Source organism: Lethenteron reissneri, chromosome 61 (assembly GCF_015708825.2).
Source record: "Lethenteron reissneri isolate LAM-NWPU_2019-01 chromosome 61, ASM1570882v1, whole genome shotgun sequence".
Classification (NCBI taxonomy): Eukaryota; Metazoa; Chordata; class Hyperoartia; order Petromyzontiformes; family Petromyzontidae; genus Lethenteron; species Lethenteron reissneri.
The window spans coordinates 3,553,379-3,580,540 of NC_083839.1; the positions used below are offsets into that span (position 1 = coordinate 3,553,379).

A 27,162-nucleotide genomic window follows, 5' to 3' on the forward strand; every position below is an offset into this window, starting at 1 on the left:
GATGGCTGCCACCTATGGGTCAGATGATTGTCTGCCAGTATTAAGCAATTGGTAATTAAATATTTAATTTGTTTTCCCTAAACAGTGTAAAAGTTTGGAAAACATTTTTCACGAACATTAATTGTCTCGCACAACGAGTCTGTGTGCAAAATGTCAGCTCGATTGGATCACGGGAACTGGGTTAGAAAATGACCGAAAGGTTTGCACGGTCGTAAGCAAGCAAGCAAGTGAACTTAATATAAAGGATTTAAAAAGGATTGATTGGTTTCGACTTTCGGGGTATCATCAACAGCACGCTTGCTTGAACAATTTCTGCGGATAGACTGCAGATGTTTGTCTGGAAATTAGTGATTGGTATCGACTTTCGGGGTGATTTTTTTCTGCAATATTTTGCTGTCTTTTCTTGGATTTTTTGTTTGCACTTAGTCACTTAGTCACTTTAAGATGTTTTTTGTTCATGTTTTAGTTTTTTGTTTGTTGCGGTTGCACCCGATTCAAGAGCCGAATGGCTCACAGGGCTATACCTAATCAATGAACTTGAACTTGATCAGTAGCACGCTCGTTTGAACAAATACTGCGAATAAACTGAAGATGTTTGTCTGGAAAGGATCGATTGGTTTCGACTTTCGGGGTCTTATCAGCAGCACGCTCGCTTGAACAAATACTGAGGATAGACTGCAGATGTTTGTCTGGAAAGGATCGATTGGTTTCGACTTTTAGAGTCTCATCAGCACGATCGCTTGAATCAATACTGCGGATAGACTGCAGATGTTGGTCTGGAAATGATTGATCGGTTTCGACTTTTAGGGTGTCATCATCAGCACGCTTGCTTGAACAAATAATGCGTATAGACTGTAGATGTTTGTCTGGAAATGATTGATTGGTTTCGACTTTTAGGGTGTCATCATCAGCACGCTCGCTTGAACAAATACTGCGTATAGACTGCAGATGTTGGTCTGTAAAGGATTGATTGGTTTCGACTTTTGGGGTCTTATCAGCAGCACGCTCGCTTGAACAAATACTGCGTATAGACTGCAGATGTTTGTCTGGAAAGGATTGATTGGTTTGCATAATCATTAGAATAATTTTGCAGAATATATCATTAATTGTTCATTATTTTCTACACATAGACGCTATTTCTATGGGTGATGGGAAAGATGCTTTTGATAATCGATACACGACATTGATATTGGATATCCGATTAACCGAGGAGTACAATTAGTCAACTTGATAAATCGGTTCGCTTCCACGACTTGACCAAATGGCGTTATACTCTTTGGTTCTTTCGGTAAAGTCACGTAGGTGAAAAAAAATAAGAATAAAAAATAAAATAGAAATAACTAAATTAGTTATATTTTTTATCTATTTTTTATTTTCTATTTTTATTCTTATTTTTTATTTTATTTTTTCACCTACGTGACTTCACCGAAAGAAACCAAAGAGTATATGGATCCTTGCAGTCACGAAAACTTCCAATCTAAAATTTCGTTCTTTTTTGTTGTTACAAAAAAGTTGTTTTAATTAAAAAAGAAACGCGTTTTTTAAAAAAAACTTTAAAACGGACTGCCGCGGCCACCGTAGCGCGGCCTAGCATTGCATTTTAAACCACGCTCGCTGCGTTTCGCCACGCTGGTGAACAGTTTTACACCAACACGAGATCCTTCCTAGAGTTTCTTATTATCATTTTTCTTAAAGTGTTACAGAGCAAACACCCTCGCCACACTCTGTTTTTCAACTCTGACTGCGTAAAGATTCGAAGGCTGTTTAAAGTTTTCACCGCGTGTGTCTGGAGGCGAGCGTTCGCAAGCCTTCAACCCGGGTACGCAAAGCGTGATTATTCCATTACACTTAATTTATTATTGACTTAAATACTTGCACTGTTGTGTATATTTATACATTTTTAGTTGTACACGCGTGCTGTTGTTGCTTCGCTGGATAGCGATTGAGACTTTCATCCATCCAGCAGTGGATGGACCATGGCTGATGATGATTGACGCTTTATTTAATCGAGTACTTAAATTATAGTTTTTATATAAAAAAAAAGCGGTTTGCAAATCGTAATATTGCAAAGCGCCGACCAACGTTATTATCTCCACAATTTCAAATTTACACGTGTTTAGGTATCCAATCTAAATAGAGTAAAAGCTGATAACAATCGCATTACATATTAAATTAACTCCGACAGAAGCTACATATAATTGCTTTTAATGTGTTTAAAGTGCCTTTGTTTGAGCGGTTTGCTATATATGTACGTTGAACTTCTTTCGCACAATACCTAGCCAACCTCGCTAATCGGAGGTGCGGGGAAGGACAACAAACTATGGGTCTCTGTGATAGTTTGTGGGTCTTTGTGTGAGTCTGTGGGGCTCTGTGTGAGTCTATGGGTCTCCCTGTGAGTCTGTGGGTCTCTGTGTGAGTCTATGGGTCTCTGTGTGAGTATATGGGTCTCTGTGTGAGTCTATGGGTCTCTGTGTGAGTCTATAGGTCTATGTGTGAGTTTATGGGTATCTGTGTGAGTCTATAGGTCTCTGTGTGAGTCTATGGGTCTCTGTGTGAGTCTATGAGTCTCTGTGTGAGTCTATGGGTCGCTGTGTGAGTCTATGGGTCTCTGTGTGTCTCTATGGGTCTCTGTGTGAGTCTATGGGTCTCTGTGTGGGTGTGGGTCTCTGTGTGAGTCTATGAGTCTCTGTGTGAGTCTATGGGTCGCTGTGTGAGTCTATGAGTCTCTGTGTGAGTCTATTGGTCTTTGTGTGAGTCTATGGGTTTCTGTGTGAGTCTATTGGTCTTTGTGTGAGTCTATGGGTTTCTGTGTGAGTCTATAGGTCTCTGTGTGAGTCTATGGGTCTCTGTGTGAGGCTATGGGTCTCTGTGAGTCTATGGGTCTCTGTGTGAGTCTATGGGTCTCTGTGTGAGTCTATGGGTCTTTGTGTGAGTCTATGGGTCTTTGTGTGAGTCTATGGGTCTCTGTGTGAGTCTATGGGTGTCTGCGTGAGTCTGTGGGTCTCTGTGTGAGTCTTTGGGTCTCTGTGTGAGTCTATTGGTCTTTGTGTGAGTCTGTGGGTCTCTGTGTGAGTCTATTGGTCTTTGTGTGAGTCTGTGGGTCTCTGTGTGAGTCTATGAATCTATGTGTGAGTCTAAGGGTCTCTGTGTGAGTCTATGGGTATCTGTGTGAGTCTATGGGTCTCTGTGTGAGTCTATGTTTGAGTCTAAGGTCTTTGTGTGAGTCTGTGGGTCTCTGTGAGTCTATGGGTCCCTGTGTGAGTCTATGGGTCTCTGTGTGAGTCTATGGGTCTCAGTGTGAGTCTATGGGTCTCTGTGTGAGTCTATGGGTGTCTGTGTGAGTCTGTGGGTCTCTGTGTGAGTCTTTGGGTCTCTGTGTGAGTCTATTGGTCTTTGTGTGAGTCTGTGGGTCTCTGTGTGAGTCTATTGGTCTTTGTGTGAGTCTGTGGGTCTCTGTGTGAGTCTATGAATCTATGTGTGAGTCTAAGGGTCTCTGTGTGAGTCTATGGGTATCTGTGTGAGTCTATGGGTCTCTGTGTGAGTCTATGTTTGAGTCTAAGGTCTTTGTGTGAGTCTGTGGGTCTCTGTGAGTCTATGGGTCCCTGTGTGAGTCTATGGGTCTCTGTGTGAGTCTATGGGTCTCAGTGTGAGTCTATGGGTCTCTGTGTGAGTCTATGGGTGTCTGCGTGTGTCTGTGGGTCTCTGTGTGAGTCTTTGGGTCTCTGTGTGAGTCTATTGGTCTTTGTGTGAGTCTGTGGGTCTCTGTGTGAGTCTATTGGTCTTTGTGTGAGTCTGTGGGTCTCTGTGTGAGTCTATGAATCTATGTGTGAGTCTATAGGTCTCTGTGTGAGTCTATGGGTCTCTGTGTGAGTCTATGGGTCTTTGTGTGAGTCTGTGGGTTTCTGTGTGAGTTTATGGGTCTTTCTGTGAGTCTATGAGTCTCTGTGTGAGTCTATGGGTCTCTGTGTGAGTCTATGTGACTAGTGTGAGTCTATGGGTCTCTGTGTGAGTCTATGGGTCTCTGTGTGAGTCTATGGGTCTCTGTGTGAGTCTATGGGTCTTTGTGTGAGTCTATGAGTCTCTGTGTGAGTCTATGGGTCTCTGTGTGAGTCTATGGGTCTCTGTGTGAGTCTATGAGTCTCTGTGTGAGTCTATGGGTCTTTGTGTGAGTCTGTGGGTCTCTGTGTGAGTCTATGGGTCTCTGTGTGAGTCTATGGGTCTCTGTGTGAGTGTGGGTCTCTGTGTGAGTGTGGGTCTCTGTGTGAGTCTATGGGTCGCTGTGTGAGTCTATGAGTCTCTGTGTGAGTCTATAGGTCTATGTGTGAGTCTATGGGTCTCTGTGTGAGTCTATTGGTCTTTGTGTGAGTCTATGGGTTTCTGTGTGAGTCTATAGGTCTCTGTGTGAGTCTATGGGTCTCTGTGTGAGGCTATGGGTCTCTGTGAGTCTATGGGTCTCTGTGTGAGTCTATGGGTCTCTGTGTGAGTCTATGGGTCTTTGTGTGAGTCTATGGGTCTTTGTGTGAGTCTATGGGTCTCTGTGTGAGTCTATGGGTGTCTGCGTGAGTCTGTGGGTCTCTGTGTGAGTCTTTGGCTCTCTGTGTGAGTCTGTGGGTCTCTGTGTGAGTCTATTGGTCTTTGTGTGAGTCTGTGGGTCTCTGTGTGAGTCTATGAATCTATGTGTGAGTCTAAGGGTCTCTGTGTGAGTCTATGGGTATCTGTGTGAGTCTATGGGTCTCTGTGTGAGTCTATGTGTGAGTCTAAGGTCTCTGTGTGAGTCTGTGGGTTTCTGTGAGTCTATGGGTCCCTGTGTGAGTCTATGGGTCTCTGTGTGAGTCTATGGGTCTCTGTGTGAGTCTATGGGTCTTACAGAGCTTCATAGCTCATCGGTTTTCTCCAGTATGAATAAATATTTTGATTCCGTGTTGCACATGCATCGTTTAAACCGGCCCACACACTGTCCCTGCCCCCCCCACCGTAGCAGCCCCTGTCTCGCGATGAACCCCAACAAGAAACGCCAGCGGCACAGAAGCCACCAGGATTATGGGAAGATTCGCCGAACTGACCTCTTGATGACCAGCCCCAAGAAAGGGCTTAGCCCTGGCGGGCAAGGCGGTGGCGGCGGTGGTGGTCGTGGTGGAAGCAGCGGCGGCGGCGGTGATCGTGGTGGAGGTGGCGGTGGTGGTGGTCGTGGCGGTGGAGGCGGCGGCGGTCGTGGTGGAGGCAGCGGCGGCGTTCACCAGGGCGGAGGTTGGACACCGAAGCCGGGCGCCGGTGGCTCGGCACAGGCCGCGGCAGGTAGCGCCAACTCGGGCCTCGAGGTCCAGCGCCGGGGCCTGCCCATCTACGCGGTGCGCGCCGAGCTCACCCGCCGGCTACAGGAGCTGCACACCGCCATAGTCATCGGTACCGAAAATCTGTGGGGGGGGTAGAAAGTGCTTTGCGGTTTATCGGATTCCTCCAGTATAAATCAATAGATTTGAAGCTTTCGTGACTGCAAGGATTCATATTCTTAGGTTTTTTCTGGTAAAGTCACGTAGGTAAAAAAATTAAATTAATAAAAGTTAAACAAAATTAAATAAAAATCACGACGTTTTGGAGGCAACACAAGCTTTCCGTCTTCAGGTGGAACCGTCACAGCACGCTCGCTGTATCAAGTAAATGAGAGATTCCAAGAGATACTACCCCGTATTTATACTGGTTGAGGGGGGGATGAGACAGGACAGGCCCCCTTTTTATTATTATGGTAAGATTGGTGCGGCTTGAGACTACGGCTAGTTTTGTTTTACCATGTTTAGCTTCTTTTTTTACACGCTGGTTTCCTGCTATAAGTTTTACCCACCAAGCAACATAGCAGGAGGCTGTTTCTTCCTGACCTGCTTTTGTGCTTTTACCATCTACATGGCAGAGGCTCGGTCTCATTAGCAGCAGTTGCACTTTAACAACTCTGGCACCCCCCCCCCCTCTCAGCCATTCTACATAACAAAGGCTCAGTCCTTTGTTATGTAGACTAGCCGTAGTCTCAAGCCGCACCAACCTTACCATAATAATAAAAGGGGGCCTGTCCTGGCTCATCCCCCTTAAACATTTGAAGGGAAATTAGAACGGTGAGGAGGGGGACGTGGGCTGCCGGAACGGACGACACGCGAGAGCCGATCGTCAACGGTGGAAATCGCCGCTTACGCGTTGCGAGGATGACGCTCGGATGATGAACGTTACACTCCCCCCGTGATGGTGCGCAGGCGAGACGGGCTGCGGGAAGAGCACGCAGGTGCCGCGCTTTCTCCTGGACGCCGGCATTGGCAGCGAAAAAGCCCACGTCGTGGTGACTCAGCCTCGGCGCGTCGCGGCCATCGCGCTGGCGGAACGCGTCTCGCGAGAGGCTGGCAGTCCTCTCGGCACGCTGGTGAGAAGACCGCTTCGTATGATAACACTGGTCAACGCACTTTTTCTGGCGTGAGGTATTCCAACGGTTTGAAGGTGATTTTGGGGTGCCGATTTCAAATCTGGCATCACATCAGGTTTTTGAGATATCGAATATTGCATCTTCAATAAAAACTGCGGAAGAAAAGTGTTAAATGAATGTGGATATCTACATAAAATGATATTATAAACACACTAACCTAAAAATACAGCACCATATTTTAACACTAAAGCAGTCACTGACTCGCAACAACTTGCACTCATAAGCGACAGAGTTAATTTCGGGTAAAAGCAATGAAAATAGGGTATGCCGATAGCATAAAAATGAGATGTGATAGAGAAAATCTGAGATCAGATTTGGAATCAGCACCCTGAAATTAGTCGAGAACAGCTGCAAAAGTCCAGGCCAGAAAACAATGTTTTTTTGTTGTTGACCAGTGTTTTTCTTCTTTTTTTCTTGCCGTCCGGCTCCCCCCTACGTATAAACCGGCTCCACACATGAGCCGATCGGTTGCGCAACTCAATTCACGTGGTTTTCAGCAAAGGTCTCTTTATTGAAATATTTTTTACACGCTTTTTTTAAACTCACTCTTTCTCTAAATTTCGATTTAAAGCTTTCGTGACTGCAGGGATTCATGTTCTTGGTTCTTTCGGTAAAGTCACGTAGAAGGGAAATAATAAAATAAAATGCAACACAAGCAATCATCATCAGGTGTGAAATCCACAGCAAGAAAATTTAAAAAAAGTGGCGTTTTTTCCTGAAAAACTGCCACTTTTTGATTGATTGTGTTGCAGTCGAAATTGACATGCTAATTTCTCTAACCCCTCCCTCTCTCTCCACCCCCTCTCTCTATTTAAGGCCTCGACACAGAGGCGTGGTTTCTCTGTGTGCCTATGTTTGTTCATTTTATGTATCTCTGTGATATCTGTCTGCTTATATGTCTGTCTATATGTCTCTAGTTCTGTGTTTTATATCTCTCTCAAATGTAGCATTCTCAGGAAGAACGTAATCAACCAGGTAGGGTGTTGACTGTTATGTTATCCGACTCTCTGTTGTATTACATTACATGTCAAAGTATACTAGATTTGTGTTTCTATTTCATTTATACCTGATGATGATGATTGCTTGTGTTGCAATCGAAACTTCGTATGCTAGTATTTAATTCATTACTTTATCTCTATACGTGACTTTACCGAAAGAAACCAAAGAGTGAGTTCTACGATGCCGACTGACTTTACGACGAATATTTCCGCGCTCGCTCCGTCGCCCGCCACCCGCAGGTGGGCTACACGGTCCGCTTCGAGGACGTGCGCTCAGCGCGCACGCGCGTGCGCTTCGTGACGGACGGCATGCTGCTGCGCGAGGCGCTGGGCGACCCGCTGCTCTTGGGCACGAGCGCCGTCGTGCTGGACGAGGCGCACGAGCGCTCGCTGCACACCGACACGCTGTTCGGCGTCGTCAAGAGCGCCCAGCGCCGGCGGTGGGAACAGAAGCTCCGTCCGCTCAAGGTGGGGCCGGTGGGGCTGCGATTAGATTGGGGTGACGAGATGTTAACTACGTCGCCTGGTATGCAGCAGGAAACGGGAGGATTTCTCCACTGATCTGGCTGTCGCCTGATGAAGCTCGTTGTAATTATTGGCGAAACGTCGTACTCGCATTGTGAATGTCGTGGGTTTGCTCTCCAACACACCGGTGTGCTGTACTAGTAACGAATTCATCTTCTTGGTTCTTTCGGTAAAGTCACACAGCAGGAAACAGGAGGATTTCTCCACAAATCCAAGACGTCTCAGAGGAGCTCTGTCAAGCTCCCTTCTAACGGCGGAGGCCCCTCCGCCAGCGGTGACATGAGCTGCCAATTGTAGAGCTGCCTCCTCTACCTATAGACGCATAAGTTCAACATAAGCGACGCGCGAGTTTCCATTGGAGCAGACGAAGAGGGGTAAACGTGGGAGTTGGAACCTGTCCGTCCGAATTTGTCTCCCCTAATTTGTTGCTTGTGCCCGGCAGGTGATCGTGATGTCCGCCACGATGGACGTGGACAGATTCGTGAGCTATTTTAACGGAGCTCCTGTGCTGTACATCGAAGGGCGACAGCATCCCATCCAGGTATGCGCCTCGCTCTCTCGCTCTCTCTCGCTCCGATTTGCACTGGACGTGCCATACAGGACCCAGCTACATTGTGACCTTTGCTTAAAATCCAATCTCCCGTCACTTTGCCCGTTGCAGCGAGCAACGTTTTGGAGCAACCTTGTTTGCTGCCCTTAACATGATAAATATTGATAATTGTTTTTTTTTTACTTTTATCTGGCAACAAAACTGACACTTTTTTTTTTACAAGGAGTCGTGTTTGCATTGACCACAATACCTGCAGTCGGAATGCAAACAAAAAAAACATAACTCTGATAATGTAAAAAAGGTGTCAGTTTTGTTGCCAGATAAAAGGGTAAAAAAACAATTATCATATTTTGCTACTGGCAAATGAGGTTCCAATGATGGTAAATCTTCCTTCAAAAAAGATCGCGTAGCAGACGATTAGTGCTGTAACACAGTCACACGTGCAAATGCTCTTTGTGACTTTGATCGTTACCTGTGTTACCGATAGTTTAATGTTAATGTGCCATTTTATTGAGGGATTACTACTGTGCGATGTTATCTTGGTGTGTAGTCTGGGATTGTTTTGTTGATTTTCTTGCTGCCTTGCCCATTAAATTAGACATCGAACGTGTATAATTTGTAAAGTGATTTGTACTTTTCCATTTAAAGCTTTCGTGACTGCAGGGATTCATATTCTTCGATCTTCTTTGACGCTCTGCTCTTCCCACGCAGCTTAAAAATACGCTGCCAAGCTTAGCGGTGTTCATTAGGACGCCGTCTTTCCGACAGCTCTGTTTCTTCACCTGAGGACGGCTGCTTGCGTTGTGGCCGAAAAGTCGTGAGAATATTATGATGTTTTATTTTTATTTTTTTATTATTTCCCTTCTACGTGACTTTACCGAAAGATCCAAGAATATAATTTGTACTTCTTCTTGGTTCTTTCGGTAAAGTCACGTAGAAGGGAAGTAATAAAATAATAAAAATAGAACATAATAAAATAATTCTCACGACGTTTCGGCCACAACGCAAGCAGCCGTCCTCAGGTGAAGACCAGGTCTGTCGGGGAGACAGCGTCTGAATGACATTCAGACCTGGTCTTCACCTGAGGACGGCTGCTTGCGTTGTGGCCGAAACATCGTGAGAATTATTTTATTTTGTTTTATTTTTATTATTTTATGACTTCCCTTCTACGTGACTTTACCGAAAGAACCAAGAAGATGAATCCCTGCAGTCACGAAAGAAGCTTTAAATCGAAATATACAAATATTAACCCGTAAAAACAAAGTTTTTCACTATAAATCCTTTATATGCGTGGCGGCTAGAGTCCTCTCGTCTTCTGGCTTGAGATGGCTGCCACCTATGGGTCAGATGATTGCCTGCCACCATTAAGCAATTGGTAATTAAATCTAATTTTTTTTTTCCTAAAAAGTGTAAAGTTACGGAAAAAAATTTCACGAAAATAAATTGTCACGCACAACGAGTCTGTGTGCAAAATGTCAGCTCGATTGGATCACGGGAAGTGGGTTAAAAAACGACCGAAAGATTTTCACGGTCGTAAGCGCGCAAGCAAGTGAACTTAATATAAAGGATTAAATAAAAATTCTGTTTCTACTCCCAGTTGCATGGGCACCGGCGGTCAGTCACCTCCACATCACTCTTCTTTTGCTACTACTGCTACCACTACGGATACTGACTCCGTGAACCTCACTATTTGATTCGGGCTCGCTCGGTGGTGACCTCACTAAGCTACGAACCCGGCGACCCGAGTTCGATTCCCACTCGGGGGGCCAATGTCGGTGGCGAATATCTGAACAGGTCCTGGGCCTCCCCTAGGTCGACTCGGCCTAAAATGAGTAGCTGATGCGGTGTGCAAACATGAGCACTGGGGAGATGAAGCCGGCCAGGCCTCATGCGCTGTGCCTTCACGGGTGAGCTCATTAATATAATTTCCCCCTCCACCCTGTGTGGGCTACATGGAAGAGGGGGGATGTTTATCTGTGTGTGTGTGCGTGCATGCCATACGGGGAGCGGTAGTGTAGCGGTTAGCGCGCTGCGCTATGAACCTGGCGACCCGGGTTCGATTCCCGCTCACGGCCAACACCAGTGACGATTATCTGAACCGGTCCTGGGCCTCCCCTAGGTCGACTCAGCCTGAAATGAGTACCTGGTGCGGTGTGTAAACATCGCCACTGGGGAGACAAAGGCGGTCGAGCGTGGTGCTGGCCACCCACCCCCTCGTGTGCCGTGCCGGCCTTCATAGGTGCTCGCTAACAGCACTTGCCCCTACAGTCTGTTAAGGCTATACGGGGGATTTTTGTCTTTGCCGTGCAGATCTTCTACACCCGCGAGCCTCACCCCGATTTCCTTCACGCCACACTCGTCTCGATCTTCCAGACGCATCAAGTGAGTGCCACGCGATTTGTACAGAGGCCGTTATTTACATCGGTGAGCGAGGCACGAATGCAGGCCTTGGAAATGAAAGGACTCGGTCGGATTGGTACCGCACGTGCCGTGGACTGAAGAGGAAACGGGTGAATGGGCTCTGGAGAAAGCTGGTGCTGAAAGAAAAACTGTTGGAGGTGGTAACATCAAGAAAGCTTAGCCTACTGTGGTAATGTCAATGGAACTTTTTTGGAAAAGCCGATTTACACAAGGCACAATACCTGGCATTTACCGTACAAGTTCTATTTAACACTGGACAATATTAATGTAATTTTGTTACATTTGTAATGTGAGGATATGTCCGGCTCAATGACGTATCACAACTCGTCATGATGATTGTCTCTGCCGGTCCTGGTTCACAGCCAATGGGGAGACGAGTCAGGAGCATGGCCCTGACGTGATGGAAAGGTGACAGCTGTAAGGATTGGGTCTGCTGGCTTTGGCCACAGCCAATGGGGAGACGAGTCAGGGGCGTGGTCCCGGGAGCTTACGAGGGAGCCTGGAATATTCCATGGAGGCTAACCAGGATTGGTGGAAACGTACCACGTGACCCGGGTATTAAATAGGGGTGGAGACGAACGACACGTGGTCAGAACGGGAACGAACGGAGGAAGGGGGCCACGCGGGAGCAGGGCTCCGGGTTGCCACGTGGTCCAGGCTGCCACGTGGTCCAGGCTGCCACGTGGTCCAGGCTGCCACGTGGTCGAGGCTGCCACGTGGTCCAGGCTGCCACGTGGTCCGGGCTGCCACGTGGTCCGGGCTGCCACGTGGTCCAGGCTGCCACGTGGCAGTGTGTCTCTCTCTGTCCCTCTCACGCTGCCTGTCAGCAGTGTGAAGGAAAGCTGTAACACAAGTTGAATAAAAGACGGATTCCAGAAGTCGCCTCAACGAGCTTTATTACACATTCGAAACGCTTACCCGCGCGATGCTTATAAAGAGAAATTTTTTTAATTTAACATTGGACAATATTAATGTCATTGACGGTCCCACCTGATGACGGACACTTGTGTTGCCTCCGAAATGTCGCGAGCTATTAATTTATTTTATTTCCATTATTTTACTAACTTTAAATTTTATTATATTTTTTACCTACGTGACTTTACCGACAAAACCTAAGAGTATGAATCCTTGCAGTCACGAACGCTTCCAATCTAGAATTAATGTCATTTTTGTTACATTCGAAACGCTTACCCGTGCGATGCCCCCCGACGTTCCGTCTCCGCCTCCGACAGGAGCAGGAGGCCGACCACCACATCCTGGCCTTCCTCACGGGCCAGGAGGAGATCGAGGCGATGGCTCGCGCCTGCAGGGACCTGTCGCGACAGCTGCCTCCCAGCGTCCCGCGCATGTGCGTCGTGCCACTGTACGCCGCGCTGCCGCATGCTCAGCAGCAGCGCGTCTTCGCCCGCGCCCCGCCAGTACGTGCGATTAGAGTCTCTCCCCCGCGCGAAACTCCCCACGTGAATTTCCCCTTGATCGGTGTGCAGGTTGGGGGAGGTAGGGAGCTTGGAGGGGGTTCCTTCCGTGTTTTCATTCCTTTGGTATCGCACCGTCTCTGGTTTCATCTCTTTTCTTCTTCTTCTTGGTTCTTTCGGTAAAGTCACGTAGAAGGGAAATAATAAAATAATAAAAATAAAACATTAAATAATTCTTACGACGTTTCGGCCACAACGCAAGCAGCCGTCCTCAGGTGAAGAACAGGTCTGTCGGAAAGACAGCGTCTGAATGAGAATTATTTTATTATGTTTTATTTTTATTATTTTATTATTTCCCTTCTACGTGACTTTACCGAATAAACCAAGAAGATGAATCCCTGCAGTCACGAAAGCCAGGAGATGTTAACTACCTCACCTGGTATGCAGGAGGTCGTGGGTTCGGTCCCGACCCTGATGCCTGCTGTATGTTTGGAGTTTGTGTGTCTCTCTCCCCGTGGTCACGTGGATTTTTCTCCGGGTCCTCTGGTTTTTCCCCTCCACATTTTAAAACGTGCGTTTCGAGTATTTGGCTGCTTTACATTTCCACATGTTGAGCCACTTTGTTGAGCTATCATTTGTGCTCGCCAGGTAGATTCTGAAAAATAACTCCGCGGGCTTTATCTGGTCAAATAAAAATCGTTAGTAGTTTAGTTTGCGGTTTCAAATAATAAGGGCCTCTGAAAGAAGCGGCACCCTCCCCAAGGCCACCTTTCATGAACAATTCACCGACAATTCACTTGCACACGAGCCGATGTTATTATCACTCAGTCTCTCCCTGCTTGGACGTCTGCTCAACATGGGCTGCTGCCCAAGCCGGTACGCCAAGTTATCGTAACAATTCGAAGACCGCCCTGCCGGTACGAAGACTTGGCGCTACCGCACGGGCTGGCAGGGGCTGGCACGGGCTTGGCACAGGCTGGCACGGGCTGGCACGGGTTGGCACGGGCTCACAGCAGCACGCTTGCCGACCTCCACCGATTTACGTCGTGAACAATAATATCATTTAAAGAATTGCAGTTGTTGAGCCAAGCTCCTCGGACGTTTTAAGCAAACGTTAGATAATAATTTTGTTACGCACCGAAACGGTATTCTCTCTCTCTCTTGAAGAGAGAGCACAAATGCTCGAAGAACCACAGACTAGTTATCAGGAGAAGACAGCCAGGCGGTGAACCTGCGCCAAATTCCCTCTCCAAGCTTTGCGGTCCTCTATACATTAAGGTGTTATGATACGATTAATGAGTCTGTAAACGTGGGAAGAAACTTGAAATCCACGCGTGCGAGGGGGAAACGCTCTATCCCGTACAGACGGAAACAGACGAGGTCCACGTTTTTGCCGCAGCACCGCCATCTGGCGACCCAGCACGTGGCAACTTCCACCTCCTCCTCCTCGACATCCACTCTTTTCCCGTCCCACCAACCCTCGCAGACACACCTCCACGGCGCTTTGCTACAAGCCACGTTTCTCATAGCCGCCCCCGCCGCCGCCCGGCTATAAGCGATCGTCGTTGACCCCAACGCTCGGGTCGTTGACAGCGGCCTTGCCGTGACCGTGCGCGTGTTGCCATCGCAAGGGAACGAGGAAAGTGATTTTGGCGACTAACATTGCGGAGACGTCCATCACCATCCCGGGCGTACGAACGGTCATCGACTGCGGGCTCGTCAAAGCCAAGATGTTCAGCCCCGGTCAGTGAATTTTTTTTTTTTCCCGGGAGCGGTTGACGCGGCGATTGACGGTGCTGCACTACCGATCCTCCGTTTTTTTTTTCTTCCCCCCCTCCACGTTTCGAATCGACGTCGCGCGTTTAAGAGTACAGTAGAAACCTCTGGTCACGAACGCTTCTGACAACGAACAAATCGGGTTCCGACCAAAAAATTCACAAAATTTGAATCTGGTCACGAACACAAACTCAGGTGGCGATCAAACACGGCCGATTTCCCCTTCCTCGCTATTTTTTTGTAAGCGCCAAATTTACTGTTCTTGTTGGTTCTTTTGGTAAAGTCACGTAGAATGGAAATTTTAAAATAATACAAATAAACCAATAAAATAATTCTCACGACGTTTCGACCACAACGCGAGCAGCCGTCCTCAGGTGAAGAACAGGTCTGTCGAGAAGACGGAGTCTGAATTAAGTTTCCTGTTGTTTGTTTACAAAGAACAGCGACCCACGTGTGACCACTTGCTCAATCAGTCTCGCTTAGTAATCAGTCTCGGTTAGACGCGCGCTCATTCGCTGTGAACTCTGTGCAGTATTTTGCGTATTTTTGCATTAATTTAGCAATTAGCCATGGCCTCTAATCAAGTGAAGAGTGGTAATGTTGGTGAGAAGAAGGTTTTAAAGAAAATTGAAATCGAAGTGAAGAAGGAAATGATTGAAAAAGTATGAGCGTGGTGTGCGTGTTACCGATCTTGCTGCAGTGTTATTCAATGTGTTTACATTTCGTTTACTATTACACTGTGAATTACACTAGTACAGCACACCGGTTGCGTGTTGGCGAGTAAACCCACTACAACATTTACAATTATAGTGTAGTGTATAGTGTAGTGTATAGTGTAGTGTATAGTGTAGTATACTAGTACAGCACACCGGTTGCGTGTTGGCGAGTAAACCCACTACAACATTTACAGTTATAGTGTAGTGTATAGTGTAGTGTATAGTGTAGTGTAGAGTGTAGTGTAGAGTGTAGTATACTAGTACAGCACACTGGTTGTGCGTTGGCGAGTAAACCCACTACAACATTTACAATTATAGTGTAGTGTATAGTGTAGTGTATAGTGTAGTGTATAGTGTAGTATACTAGTACAGCACACCGGTTGCGTGTTGGCGAGTAAACCCACTACAACATTTACAATTCGAGTCCCGTCCCGTTTCGCTGGTAACTACAACAACAACAACAAGCAGCATCATCAGCCGCAGAGTTGTGGAGGAATCCTCCTCCTGTTTCGGGTCTTGATCGCTCGATCCGATCTGCTGCCGCGTTCCAGGCACGGGGATGGAGGTGCTCGCCCTGCAGAAGGCGAGCCAGGCGCAGGCCTGGCAGCGGGCCGGGAGGTCCGGACGAGAAGGCCCGGGATGCTGCCTCAGGCTTTACACGGAGACGCACTTCCAGAGCCTGGCAGAGAACACCACGCCCGAGCTGCAGAGGTGCGTGCGCGTGCGGTGTGTACGTGCGGTGTGTACGTGCGGTGTGCGGTGTGTAGGTGCGGTGTGCGCTTGCGGTGTGTACGTGTGCACGTGCGGTGTGTACGTCTGGTGTGTACGTGCGGTGTGCGCTTGCGGTGTGTGGGGAGTGGCAGCGTAGCAGTCAACGCGCTGCGCTACGAACTCGGCGGCCCGAGTTCGATTCCCGCTCACGGCCAACACCAGTGACGACTATCAGAACCGGTCCTGCCTGCACCTCTACATCAGCATGTAAACATCGCCACCAGGCGTGGTGCTCGCCACCCACCCCCTTCGTGTGCCGTGCCGGCCTTCACAGGTGCTACTCGCTGTCAGCACTTGCCCCAGCAGTCTGTTACAGGCTACACGGGGGATCTTTGTCTTTGTGTAGGTGCAACCTGACCAGTGTGTTGCTGCACCTTTTGGCGTTGGGAATTTCGGACGTCGCCTCTTTTGACTTCATGGACAAGCCAAGTCCGGGTAAATCGTGGTCCACACTTGCGTTGTGTCCTTGTGCCTCGACTACCCTAACCCCTCATACAGTGAGGGAAAAAAGTATTTGATCCCCTGCTGATTTTATACGTTTGCCCACTGACAAAGAAATGATGAGTCTATAATTTTAACGGTAGGTTTATTTGAACAGTGAGAGACAGAATAACAACAAAATCCAGAAAAACGCATGTCAAAAATGTTATAAATTGATTTGCATTTTAATGAGGGAAATCAGTATTTGACCCCTCGGCAAAACATGACTTAGTAAAAACATACAAAATCAGCAGGGGATCAAATACTTCTTTCCCTCACTACGCAATTGTTTATTATTTCCATGCAGTATTAATGTGGCGGTCCCATTTTTGTTAAAAAGATTCCGTGCTCTTTGGTTCTTTCGGTAAAGTCACGTAGGTATAAAATACATAATTCACGACGTTTCGATTGCAACACAAGGCACCACCATCAGGTGGGAAAACCACAGCAAGAAAACATTTTTTCTTCGCTGAAGTGGGAGAGAGATGCCGCAGTTAGAGGTTAGTAGAAACCCCTCTTAACGACGGCGATTGGTTCCACGAAATCGGGCGCTAAGCGATTTGGTCGTTAAGCGAGTTTAGGAAATGCACGTTAAAAGGCTAAATTCGTTGCGGTAGCATCGAAAGTTTTCACACAAAAAACGTACTTTATAATATTTAAACAACGGATATTAATACTTTAGAAAGATACTAACAACATTATGAACACGCACTATTAAACTAAACACGGTTAATCAATGCATTCATTCATATTTACTGTACCTACAACAGCCCGTCGTTAACAGGGGAATGGTCGGTAAGCGAACACATTGGGCTCTATGGAGGCACTACACCATACACACACTTTTTCTTTTTCTTCTTGGTTCTTTCGGTAAAGTCACGTAGAAGGGAAGTAATAAAATAATAAAAATAAAACATAATAAAATTATTCTCACGACGTTTCGGCCACAATGCAAGCAGCCGTCCTCAGGTGAAAAACCAGGTCCGTCGAGGCGACAGAGTCTGAATGAAACAGCACACGAGCTTGGCGCCTTGACAAAGGAATTTGCATATCAAGAGGAATTTATCATATTTATGGGAAATGCAGGAATATGATTAGTACTACATATGCATGTGCATTGTGCAGGATTAACAGCATCAAAGGGAGCTGCAGGTACTGCTGCTTCTGCAGTTTCTGCTGCTGCAGCAGCAGCAACTGCAGCAGCAGCAGCAACTGCAGCAGCAGAAACTGCAGCAGCAGCAGAAACTGCAGCAGCAGCAGCAACTGCAGCAGCAGCAACTGCAGCAGCAGCAGCAGTACCTGCAGCTCCCTTTGATGCTGTTAATCCTGCACAATGCACATGCATATGCAGTACTAATCACATTCCTGCATTTCCCATAAATATGCAAAATTCCTCTTGATATGCAAATTCCTTTGTCAAGGCGCCCAGCTTATATATGCTCCAAGCTCGTGTGCTGTTTCATTCAGACTCTGTCGCCTCGACGGACCTGGTTTTTCACCTGAGGACGGCTGCTTGCGTTGTGGCCGAAACGTCGTGAGAATACATTTATTATGTTTTATTTTTATTATTTTATTACTTCCCTTCTACGTGACTTTACCGAAAGAACCAAGAAGATGAGAAAAATGGTTTAGTTTTATATGTGCTGACTTTTTTTTAAAGTTATTTGTTTCCCTTCACGAAAGCTTTAAATCAAAATTCATACACACACTATACACTACTTTCCACTCCACTATACACTACACTACTATACACTACACTACTATACACTACACTATACACTACACTACTATACACTACACTATACACTACACTACTATACACTACACTACTATACACTACACTATACACTACTATACACTACACTATACACTACTATACACTACACTATACACTACACTATACACTACACTATTATACACTACACTATACACTACACTACTATACACTACACTACTATACACTACACTATACACTACTATACACCACTATACACTACACTATACACTACACTATACACTACACTATACACTACTATACACCACTATACACTACACTATACACTACACTATACACTACACTATACACTACACTATACACTACACTATACACTACACTACTATACACTACACTACTATACATTACACTATACACTACATGACTAGACACCACGTCATCAGTCTTAGCCACAGTCTGCCTCGGCAGCAGGCCAACGCTTTCCTACCTGATGACGGGCGCTTGTGTTGCGCCCGAAACGTCGTGATCTATTTTATTATATACCCCACGTGATTTCACCGAAAGAACCAAACGGTGCCCGAACGAGATGTCTCGGAACGGCGAGGGTTGAGCGCCACGTCCCCCCGCGCGCCTTGTCCTGCAGAGGCGGTGCAGAGCGGCCTGTCACAGCTGCAGCTGCTGGGAGCTGTGGAGAGGTCGGAGGGACAGGCCACGCTGACACGACTCGGTCGCCAGATGGCCTCTTTCCCTCTCGACGCTCCTCTCGCCAAGGTACCGTGTTGCAATCGAAACGTCGTGAGAATTGTATCGTTTTATTTTTATTATTTTGTTATTTCCCTTCTACGTGACTTTACCGAAAGAACCAAGAATAAAAATTGTTTAGTTGAGTAACCCACCCCCCTTCCCTCCACCCCCTCCTCTCCTCCCCCGCCCCCCCTCTCCCCCCCCTTCCCCCCCCTCCCCCCCCCTCTCCTCTCCCCTCTCCTCCCTCCCCCTCTCCGCCCCCCCTCTCCTCCCCCCCCCCCTCTCTCCCCCCTCTCCTCCCCCCACTCTCCTCCCCCCACTCTCCTCCCCCCCTCTCCTCCGCCCCCTCTCCTCCCCCGCCCCCCTCTCCCCCCCCCCTCTCCTCCCCCCTCTCCCCCCCCCCTCTCTCCCGCCCAGACAATGCTGGAGTCGCAGGCGCTGGGCTGCACGGAGGAGGTGCTCACCGTCGTGTCCATGCTGAGCGTCGACTCGGTGTTCGTGTCGCCGCCGAGCGCCGAGCGCCGGGACGCGGCGCAGAGCGCCCGCAACCGCTTCACGTCGCCCGAGGGAGACCACGTCTCGCTCGTCAGCATCTACCGCGCCTTCCGTGCCGTCAACGGCAACAAGGTACCCCGCTCACCCACCCTCACCCCCCACCCCGCTCGCCGGAGGTCGCAAATGGGTTTTGATTCCTTACCCGTACCCGTACCCGGCCGGGTAGCCGGGTATCGGGTAGGGTACGGGTATCGGGTAGGATACGGGTATCGTACGGGTATCGGGTAGGGTACGGGTATCGGGTAGGGTACGGGTATCAGGTAGGGTACGGGTATCAGGTAGGATACGGGTATCGTACGGGGTAGGTACGGGTATCGGGTAGGGTACGGGTATCGGGTAGGGTACGGGTATCAGGTAGGGTACGGGTATCAGGTAGGATACGGGTATCGTACGGGTATCGGGTAGGGTACGGGTATCGGGTAGGGTACGGGTATCGGGTAGGGTACGGGTATCAGGTAGGGTACGGGTATCGGGTAGGGTACGGGTATCGGGTAGGGTACGGGTATCGGGTAGGGTACGGGTATCGGGTAGGGTACGGGTATCGGGTAGGGTACGGGTATCGGGTAGGGTACGGGTATCGGGTAGGGTACGGGTATCGGGTAGGGTACGGGTATCGGGTAGGGTACGGGTATTGTACGGGTATCGGGTAGGGTACGGGTATCAGGTAGGGTACGGGTATCGGGTAGGGTACGGGTATCGGGTAGGGTACTGGTATCGGGTAGGGTACGGGCATCGGGTAGGGTACGGGCATCGGGTAGGGTACGGGCATCGGGTAGGGTACGGGTATCGGGTAGGGTACGGGTATCGGGTAGGGTATCGGGTAGGGTACGGGTATCGGGTAGGGTACGGGTATCGGGTAGGGTACGGGCATCGGGTAGGGTACGGGCATCGGGTAGGATACGGGTATCGTACGGGTATCGGGTAGGGTACGGGTATCGGCTACGGGTATCGGGTACGGGTATCGGGTAGGGTACGGGTATCGGGTAGGGTACGGGTATCGGGTAGGGTACGGGTATCGGGTAGGATACGGGTATCGTACGGGTGTAGGGTACGGGTATCGGGTAGGGTACGGGTATCGGGTAGGGTACGGGTATCGGGTAGGGTACGGGTATCGGGTAGGGTACGGGTATCGGGTAGGGTACGGGTATCGGGTAGGGTACGGGTATCGGGTAGGGTACGGGTATCGGGTAGGGTACGGGTATTGTACGGGTATGGGGTAGGGTACGGGTATCGGGTAGGGTACGGGTATCGGGTAGGGTACTGGTATCGGGTAGGGTACGGGTATCGGGTAGGGTACGGGCATCGGGTAGGGTACGGGCATCGGGTAGGGTACGGGCATCGGGTAGGGTACGGGTATCGGGTAGGGTACGGGTATCGGGTAGGGTACGGGTATCGGGTAGGGTACGGGTATCGGGTAGGGTACGGGCATCGGGTAGGGTACGGGTATCGGGTAGGGTACGGGTATCGGGTAGGGTACGGGTATCGGGTAGGGTACGGGTATCGGGTAGGGTACGGGCATCGGGTAGGGTACGGGCATCGGGTAGGGTACGGGTATCGTACGGGTATCGGGTAGGGTACGGGTATCGGGTACGGGTATCGGGTAGGGTACGGGTATCGGGTAGGGTACGGGTATCGGGTAGGGTACGGGTATCGGGTAGGGTACGGGTATCGGTCGTGCGTTCGATACCGAACTCTGTGTATTTGGAGTTTGCGTGCGTCTCTCTCCCCGTGGCCGCGTGGATGTTTCTGTGGGACCTCCGGTTTTCCCTCTCCAACGTCGCGCGTTTTAGAGTATTTGGCTGCTATAGATTTGCACGTGATGATGATCCCATATCCTTAGGTTTTTTCGGTAAAGTCACGTAGGTAAAAAATGTTAATTAATATAAGTCAAATAAAATAAAAATCACGACGTTTCGGAGGCAACACAAGCTTCCGTCTTCAGGTGGAACCGTCACAGCACGATAGCTGTATCAAGTGAGAGAAATTGCAAGAACACAGTATTTGTATATATACTGGTTGAGGGTGGGAGGAGCCAAGATAGGCCCTGGATATTATTTTTGTGAGGTTCGGTGCGGCTGAAACACACCGTTAGGAATGAGCCTTTGTTGTGTAAACTAGGTGCGGATAATTTTTTACCTACGTGACTTTACAGAAAAAAACCTAAGAATATGAATCCTAGCATTCACGAAAGCTTCAAATCAATGATGTAATAGCCAGATCGCTTCTGTGGGACCTTATCCTGGTACAATAAAACATAGTTTAGTTTTAGTGTTAGAACTGCACCGGGGCCGTGCCGAGCCAGGTTCTTTTTCCACTGCAGGAGCCGAGCCGAGCCGGTCTACGAACCCGCCGACCCCAGTTCGATTGCCGCTCACGTCGAGCGAAAGGTTTAAATCGAAATTTAATTATATTTTATTGTGTTTCATTTTTATTTTTTTATTATTTCCATTCTACGTGACTTTACCGAAAGGTACCAAGAAGATGAATCCCTGCAGTCACGAAAGCTTTAAATCGAAATTTAATTATATTTTATTGTGTTTCATTTTTATTTTTTTATTATTTCCCTTCTACGTGACTTTACCGAAAGGTACCAAAAAGATGAATCCCTGCAGTCACAAAAGCATTAAATCGAAATTTCATTATATTTTATTACGTTGTATTTTATTATTTCCATTCTACGTGACTTTACCGAAAGGTACCAAGAAGATGAATCCCTGCAGTCACGAAAGCTTTAAATCGAAACATACGGGGGATCTTTGTCTTTCCGTCTGCGTGTGGCAGGAGTGGTGTCAAGAGAACTTCATCAACCACCGCAACATGCTCACGGCCGTGAAGATCCGGGAACAGCTCCGAGAAATCTGCATTAAGGTACGGTACGCACCAGCACCAGCACCACATTCAAATCCAGCTCTCTGTAGACGATGAGAAAAACAATCGAAACAGGACGCTGGCTTACGGGTTGATCAACACTGATGGCTGTACTGTTCATTTTCATTCGGCGTTCTGTCCGTAGACAGGTCCCGAGGCACCAGAAGCTAAATTATTAAAACTAAACGATTCTTTCTAGATTTGAAGCTTTCGTGACTGCAAGGATTCATATTCTTAGGTTTTTTCGGTAAAGTCACGTAGGTAAAAAAAAATAAAATTAATAAAATAAAAATAAAATAAAAATCACGACGTTTCGGAGGCAACACAAGCTTCCGTCTTCAGGTGGAACCGTCACAGCCCGACAGCTGTATCAAGTAAATGAGAGATTACAGGAGATACCACTCCATTTATATAATGGTTGGGGAGGTGGGGAAAGGGGCAGGGATGGCCCACTCTTTATTATTATGGTAAGGTAATAAAGAGTGGGCCATCCCTGCCCCTTCCCCCCCCCCCTCAACCATTATATATACAGAGTGGTATCTCTTGCAATCTCTCATTTACTTGATATGGCTCACAGGGCTACACAGCTGTCGGGCTGTGACGGTTCCACCTGAAGACGGGAAGCTTGTGTTGCCTCCGAAACGTCGTGAGTTTTATTTTATTTTACTTTTATTAATTTTAATTTTTTACCTACGTTACTTGACCGAAAAAACCTAAGAATTTAAACGATTCTTTTTTTATTTTACCGGGTTTAAGGCTACCTTAGCTACGTCGTATCTCTTTTTCAGAAGCGACCTCGCCACAAAAGATAACTCAACGAAGTGGCGTATCAACATGTGGAAGTTTATAGCAGCTAAATACTCCAAACGCACATTGAGTCTAAATGTGGGGGGGAAACCAGAGGACCCGGAGAAAAGCCCACGGAACCACGGGGAGAGAGATACACGCAAACTCCGAATATACAACAGGCATTAGGGTCAGGATCGAACCCACGACCTGCTGTATACCAGGCGAGGTAGTTAACATCATGCCGCTGGAATCCATACTCTTTGGTTCTTACGGTAAAGTCACGTGGGTAGAAAATATAATCCAGCAGTGGTACTGGTAGGGTACGGGTACGGCCGGGTACGGGTACCCATTTGCGACCCTGGTGCGGCCGGGTACGGGTACGGGTAAGGAATCAAAACCCGTTTGCGACCTCTGACTTGCCCCCCCCCCCCCTTCGCGGCGTGCTGGGGGATCTTTGCCTTTGTCCAGTCGGGCCTGCGGGTGGAGTCGTCGCGCCACGACACGGCGCGAGTCCGCCGCTGCCTGGCGCGGGGTCTGTACACGCAAGCGGCCGAGCTGAGCGCCGACGGGCGCTCCTACACGCTGCTCGTTCCGCTCCGAGCCCCGACAGCCTCCGACGCCGGCGGCGGCAGCCACAAACGGCCGGCAAACTACGGCGGCGGCGGCGGCGGTGACAACAACCCCACCAGCGTTCACGTGCACCCCGAGTCGGCGCTGTTCCGCCGGCAACCGTCGCACGTGGTGTACACGGCGCTGGTGCGCACCTCGCGCTGCTACATGCGCGGGGTGAGCGCCGTCGACGCGGCCTGGCTGGTGGAGGCGGCGCCCAAGCTGTTTCGGCGGCTGGGGGCCACGGGGCGCGCCGCGGTCGCCGCGGCCGGCGAGGCCACCGAGGCCGCTCTCCCGTCGTGATCGTTCGCTTACATCAGCGGCGGCTGGGGTGGGACGGGGGCAGAGGTCGCAAACGGGTTTTGATTCCTTACCCGTACCCGGCCGCACCAGGGTCGCAAACGGGTACCCGTACCCGGCCGGGTACGGGTAGCCGGGTATCGGGTAGGGTACGGGTATCGGGTACCCGGTTGCGACCTCTGGAGGGGGGGTTTATAAACCAAACGGGGGTTTTGCCGTCGCGTGCAAGAACCGGTGGCGCACCGCTTTGTGTGCGAACGTTGGATTTCTTTCGCGCGCGCGCCGTGCGGAGCCGCCAACCGTGCCGGGTCGGAGGTTGCCGGGGGAAATGTAATTGCAGAACTTGATGATGATGTTGTTGTTGGTAATACACATTTTATTTATCGAGCATCTTTCATACCGCGGTGTTTCGAGGCACTTTCACGCAGGCTGTGGTAAAAAAACTAACTTTTAAGCAAAGACGACTTTTGCGTGAATTGCTCGGAATGTTATACAAATAACGGAAAAAAGGAAGCAATTAAAATCGTACAACGGTAATAAAACAATCGTACGATGCCGGTAATACAACACGGAAAGTTCGATTATAGAAGTCGTTCTTAAAGCCTTGATTTAAAAGTAGTCGATGTGGGGCCCTTGGGAGCTCTTGACACCAACCGACCTGTAACGCATAGGTCGCAAACGGGTTTTGATTCCTTACCCGCACCCGTACCCGGCCGCACCAGGGTCGCAAACGGCTACCCGTACCCGTACTTAGCCGGGTATGGGTAGCCGGGTATCGGGTAGGATACGGGTATCGGGTACCCGATTGCGACCTCTGCTGTAACGCCACCTTGCCACCAGAGCTCCTCAAGTGCCAGTGCAGCAGTTGTCGTGGTGCAAACTACGACGCAGAGGCAGGCAAGTTGTTGGGGGCTCACGCCAAGTTTATTCCGGGCTTACACCTAACCAAGTGCAAGTTCATGTATTATGTGTAGCCCTGTGAGCCATTCGGCTCTTGAATCGGGTGCAACCGCAACAAACAAAAACATGAACAAGAAAACATCTTGAAGTGAATATGTGACTTTGTGCAAACAGAAAATCCAAGAAAAGACTGCAAAATATTGCAGAAAAATCACCGTTACACTTACGCTGTGTGCAAAAATCCCAGTGGGATGCAAGTCAAACAACCACAAGACAACTTAGATTAAAGCCACCATTCTAACTCCGTACTACAACAAAAAAACATGGCCAAACCAAAAAACTTTTCTAAATCACCAAAATAAAGCCACAAAAGCAACGTCACAGTGATCATAGGAACTGTGACCGAATTTTCACAAATAAACGACAAACAAAATGTACCACCAAACCCTGCAGCCACAGCTGGCTGCATGAGTCACTCCACAACAGCAGCAGGAGCATCAGTGGGAGAATTGTTTGCGACTTTGGCGCAAGATTAACGAATGCTGTGTGACTTTTGGACAACCGAAGGATTTCCCTCTAGACACTGACATCAAAATCACAACCTAAACGCCCACCCCCACCCACACAGTTGTAAAAACTTAGAGGATTTCCCTCCAAATCTTGCATCGTCATATGAAACTAGAGGATTTCCCTTCAAATCTGACGTGCGTTGTCATGAAACTAGAGGATTTCCCTCCAGTTCTGACAGTTGTCATATGAAACTAGAGGATTTCCCTCCTGATCTGGCAAGCAAAGTTACATAAAACTAGAGGATTTCCCTCCAGATCTGACATAGTTGTCATATGAAACTAGATGATTTCCTTCGAGATCTGGCATGCATAGTCATATGAAACTAGAGGATTTCCCTCCAGTTCTGACATAGTTGTCATATAAAACTAGAGGATTTCCCTCCAGTTCTGACACAGTTGTCATGTAAAACTAGAGGATTTCCCTCCAGTTCTGACATAGTTGTCATATAAAACTAGAGGATTTCCCTCCAGTTCTGACAGTTATCATAAAACTAGAGGATTTCCCTCCAGTTCTGACACAGTTGTCATATAAAACTAGAGGATTTCCCTCCAGTTCTGACAGTTATCATAAAACTAGAGGATTTCCCTCCTGATCTGACATGGTTGTCATGTAAAACTAGAGGATTTCCCTCCAGTTCTGACAGTTGTCATATAAAACTAGAGGATTTCCCTCCATATCTGACATGGTTGTCATATAAAACTAGAGGATTTCCCTCCAGATCTGACATAGTTGTCATATAAAACTAGAGGATTTCCCTCCAGTTCTGGCAGTTGTCATGTAAAACTAGAGGATTTCCCTCCTGATCTGGCACGCATAGTATTATTAAACTAGAGGATTTCCCTCCAGTTCTGACATAGTTGTCATATAAAACTAGAGGATTTCCCTCCTGATCTGGCACGCATAGTATTATTAAACTAGAGGCTTTCCCTCCAGTTCTGACACAGTTGTCATGAAACTAGAGGATTTCCCTCCTGATCTGGCACGCATAGTATTATTAAACTAGAGGATTTCCCTCCAGTTCTGACATAGTTGTCATATAAAACTAGAGGATTTCCCTCCAGTTCTGACATAGTTGTCATATAAAACTAGAGGATTTCCCTCCAGTTCTGACATAGTTGTCATATAAAACTAGAGGATTTCCCTCCAGTTCTGACCAAGTTGTCATGTAGAACTAGAGGATTTCCCTCCAGTTCTGACATAGTTGTCATATAAAACTAGAGGATTTCCCTCCAGTTCTGACACAGTTGTCATATGAAACTAGAGGATTTCCTTCCAGTTCTGACATAGTTGTCATATAAAACTAGAGGATTTCCCTCCAGTTCTGACATAGTTGTCATATAAAACTAGAGGATTTCCCTCCAGTTCTGACATAGTTGTCATATAAAACTAGAGGTTTTCCCTCCAGTTCTGACATAGTTGTCATATAAAACTAGAGGATTTTTCTCCAGTTCTGACACAGTTGTCATATAAAACTAGAGGTTTTCCCTCCAGTTCTGACATAGTTGTCATATGAAACTAGAGGATTTCCCTCCAGTTCTGACATAGATATCATGTAAAACTGGAGGATTTCCCTCCAGTTCTGACATAGTTGTCATATAAAACTAGAGGATTTCCCTCCAGTTCTGACATAGTTGTCATATAAAACTAGAGGATTTCCCTCCAGTTCTGACATAGTTGTCATATAAAACTAGAGGATTTCCCTCCAGTTCTGACATAGTTGTCATATAAAACTAGAGGATTTCCCTCCAGTTCTGACATAGTTGTAAAACTAGAGGATTTCCCTCCAGTTCTGACATAGTTGTCATATGAAACTAGAGGATTTCCCTCCAGTTCTGACATAGTTGTCATATAAAACTAGAGGTTTTCCCTCCAGTTCTGACATAGTTGTCATATGAAACTAGAGGTTTTCCCTCCAGTTCTGACATAGTTGTCATATAAAACTAGAGGTTTTCCCTCCAGTTCTGACATAGTTGTCAT

General features: G+C 47.9%; 1 protein-coding gene across 3 annotated transcripts; it reads left to right on the top strand.

Annotated features, from left to right (window-relative positions):
• The first annotated feature begins 1,591 nt into the window (after positions 1-1,591).
• Positions 1,592-24,290, top strand: DHX33 (DEAH-box helicase 33). 3 transcript variants are annotated; one of them, XM_061576609.1, is made up of 14 exons: positions 1,592-1,819; positions 4,979-5,403; positions 6,240-6,403; positions 7,702-7,929; positions 8,429-8,527; positions 10,847-10,918; positions 12,190-12,375; positions 14,004-14,115; positions 15,416-15,575; positions 15,982-16,070; positions 18,494-18,621; positions 19,012-19,221; positions 21,931-22,017; positions 23,275-24,290. In XM_061576609.1, the coding sequence occupies exons 2-14, from the start codon at positions 4,995-4,997 to the stop codon at positions 23,716-23,718; spliced, it is 2,388 nt and encodes a 795-aa protein (XP_061432593.1). In that variant the 5' UTR covers positions 1,592-1,819; positions 4,979-4,994; the 3' UTR covers positions 23,719-24,290. The 3 variants fall into 3 exon arrangements, with proteins under 3 accessions (XP_061432593.1, XP_061432594.1, XP_061432595.1); XM_061576610.1 differs by having other exon boundaries at positions 4,982-5,403; XM_061576611.1 differs by lacking the exon at positions 1,592-1,819 and having other exon boundaries at positions 5,188-5,295.
• The last annotated feature ends 2,872 nt before the right edge of the window (positions 24,291-27,162 follow it).

Excerpts from the sequence above, each read along its gene's own strand:
- DHX33 (XM_061576609.1), top strand. The coding sequence starts at position 4,995 with ATGAACCCCAACAAGAAACGCCAGCGGCACAGAAGCCACCAGGATTAT. Across the intron at positions 6,404-7,701 it reads GCAGTCCTCTCGGCACGCTG|GTGGGCTACACGGTCCGCTT; the intron begins GTGAGAAGACCG and ends CGCCACCCGCAG. Across the intron at positions 12,376-14,003 it reads TCTTCGCCCGCGCCCCGCCA|GGAACGAGGAAAGTGATTTT; the intron begins GTACGTGCGATT and ends TGCCATCGCAAG.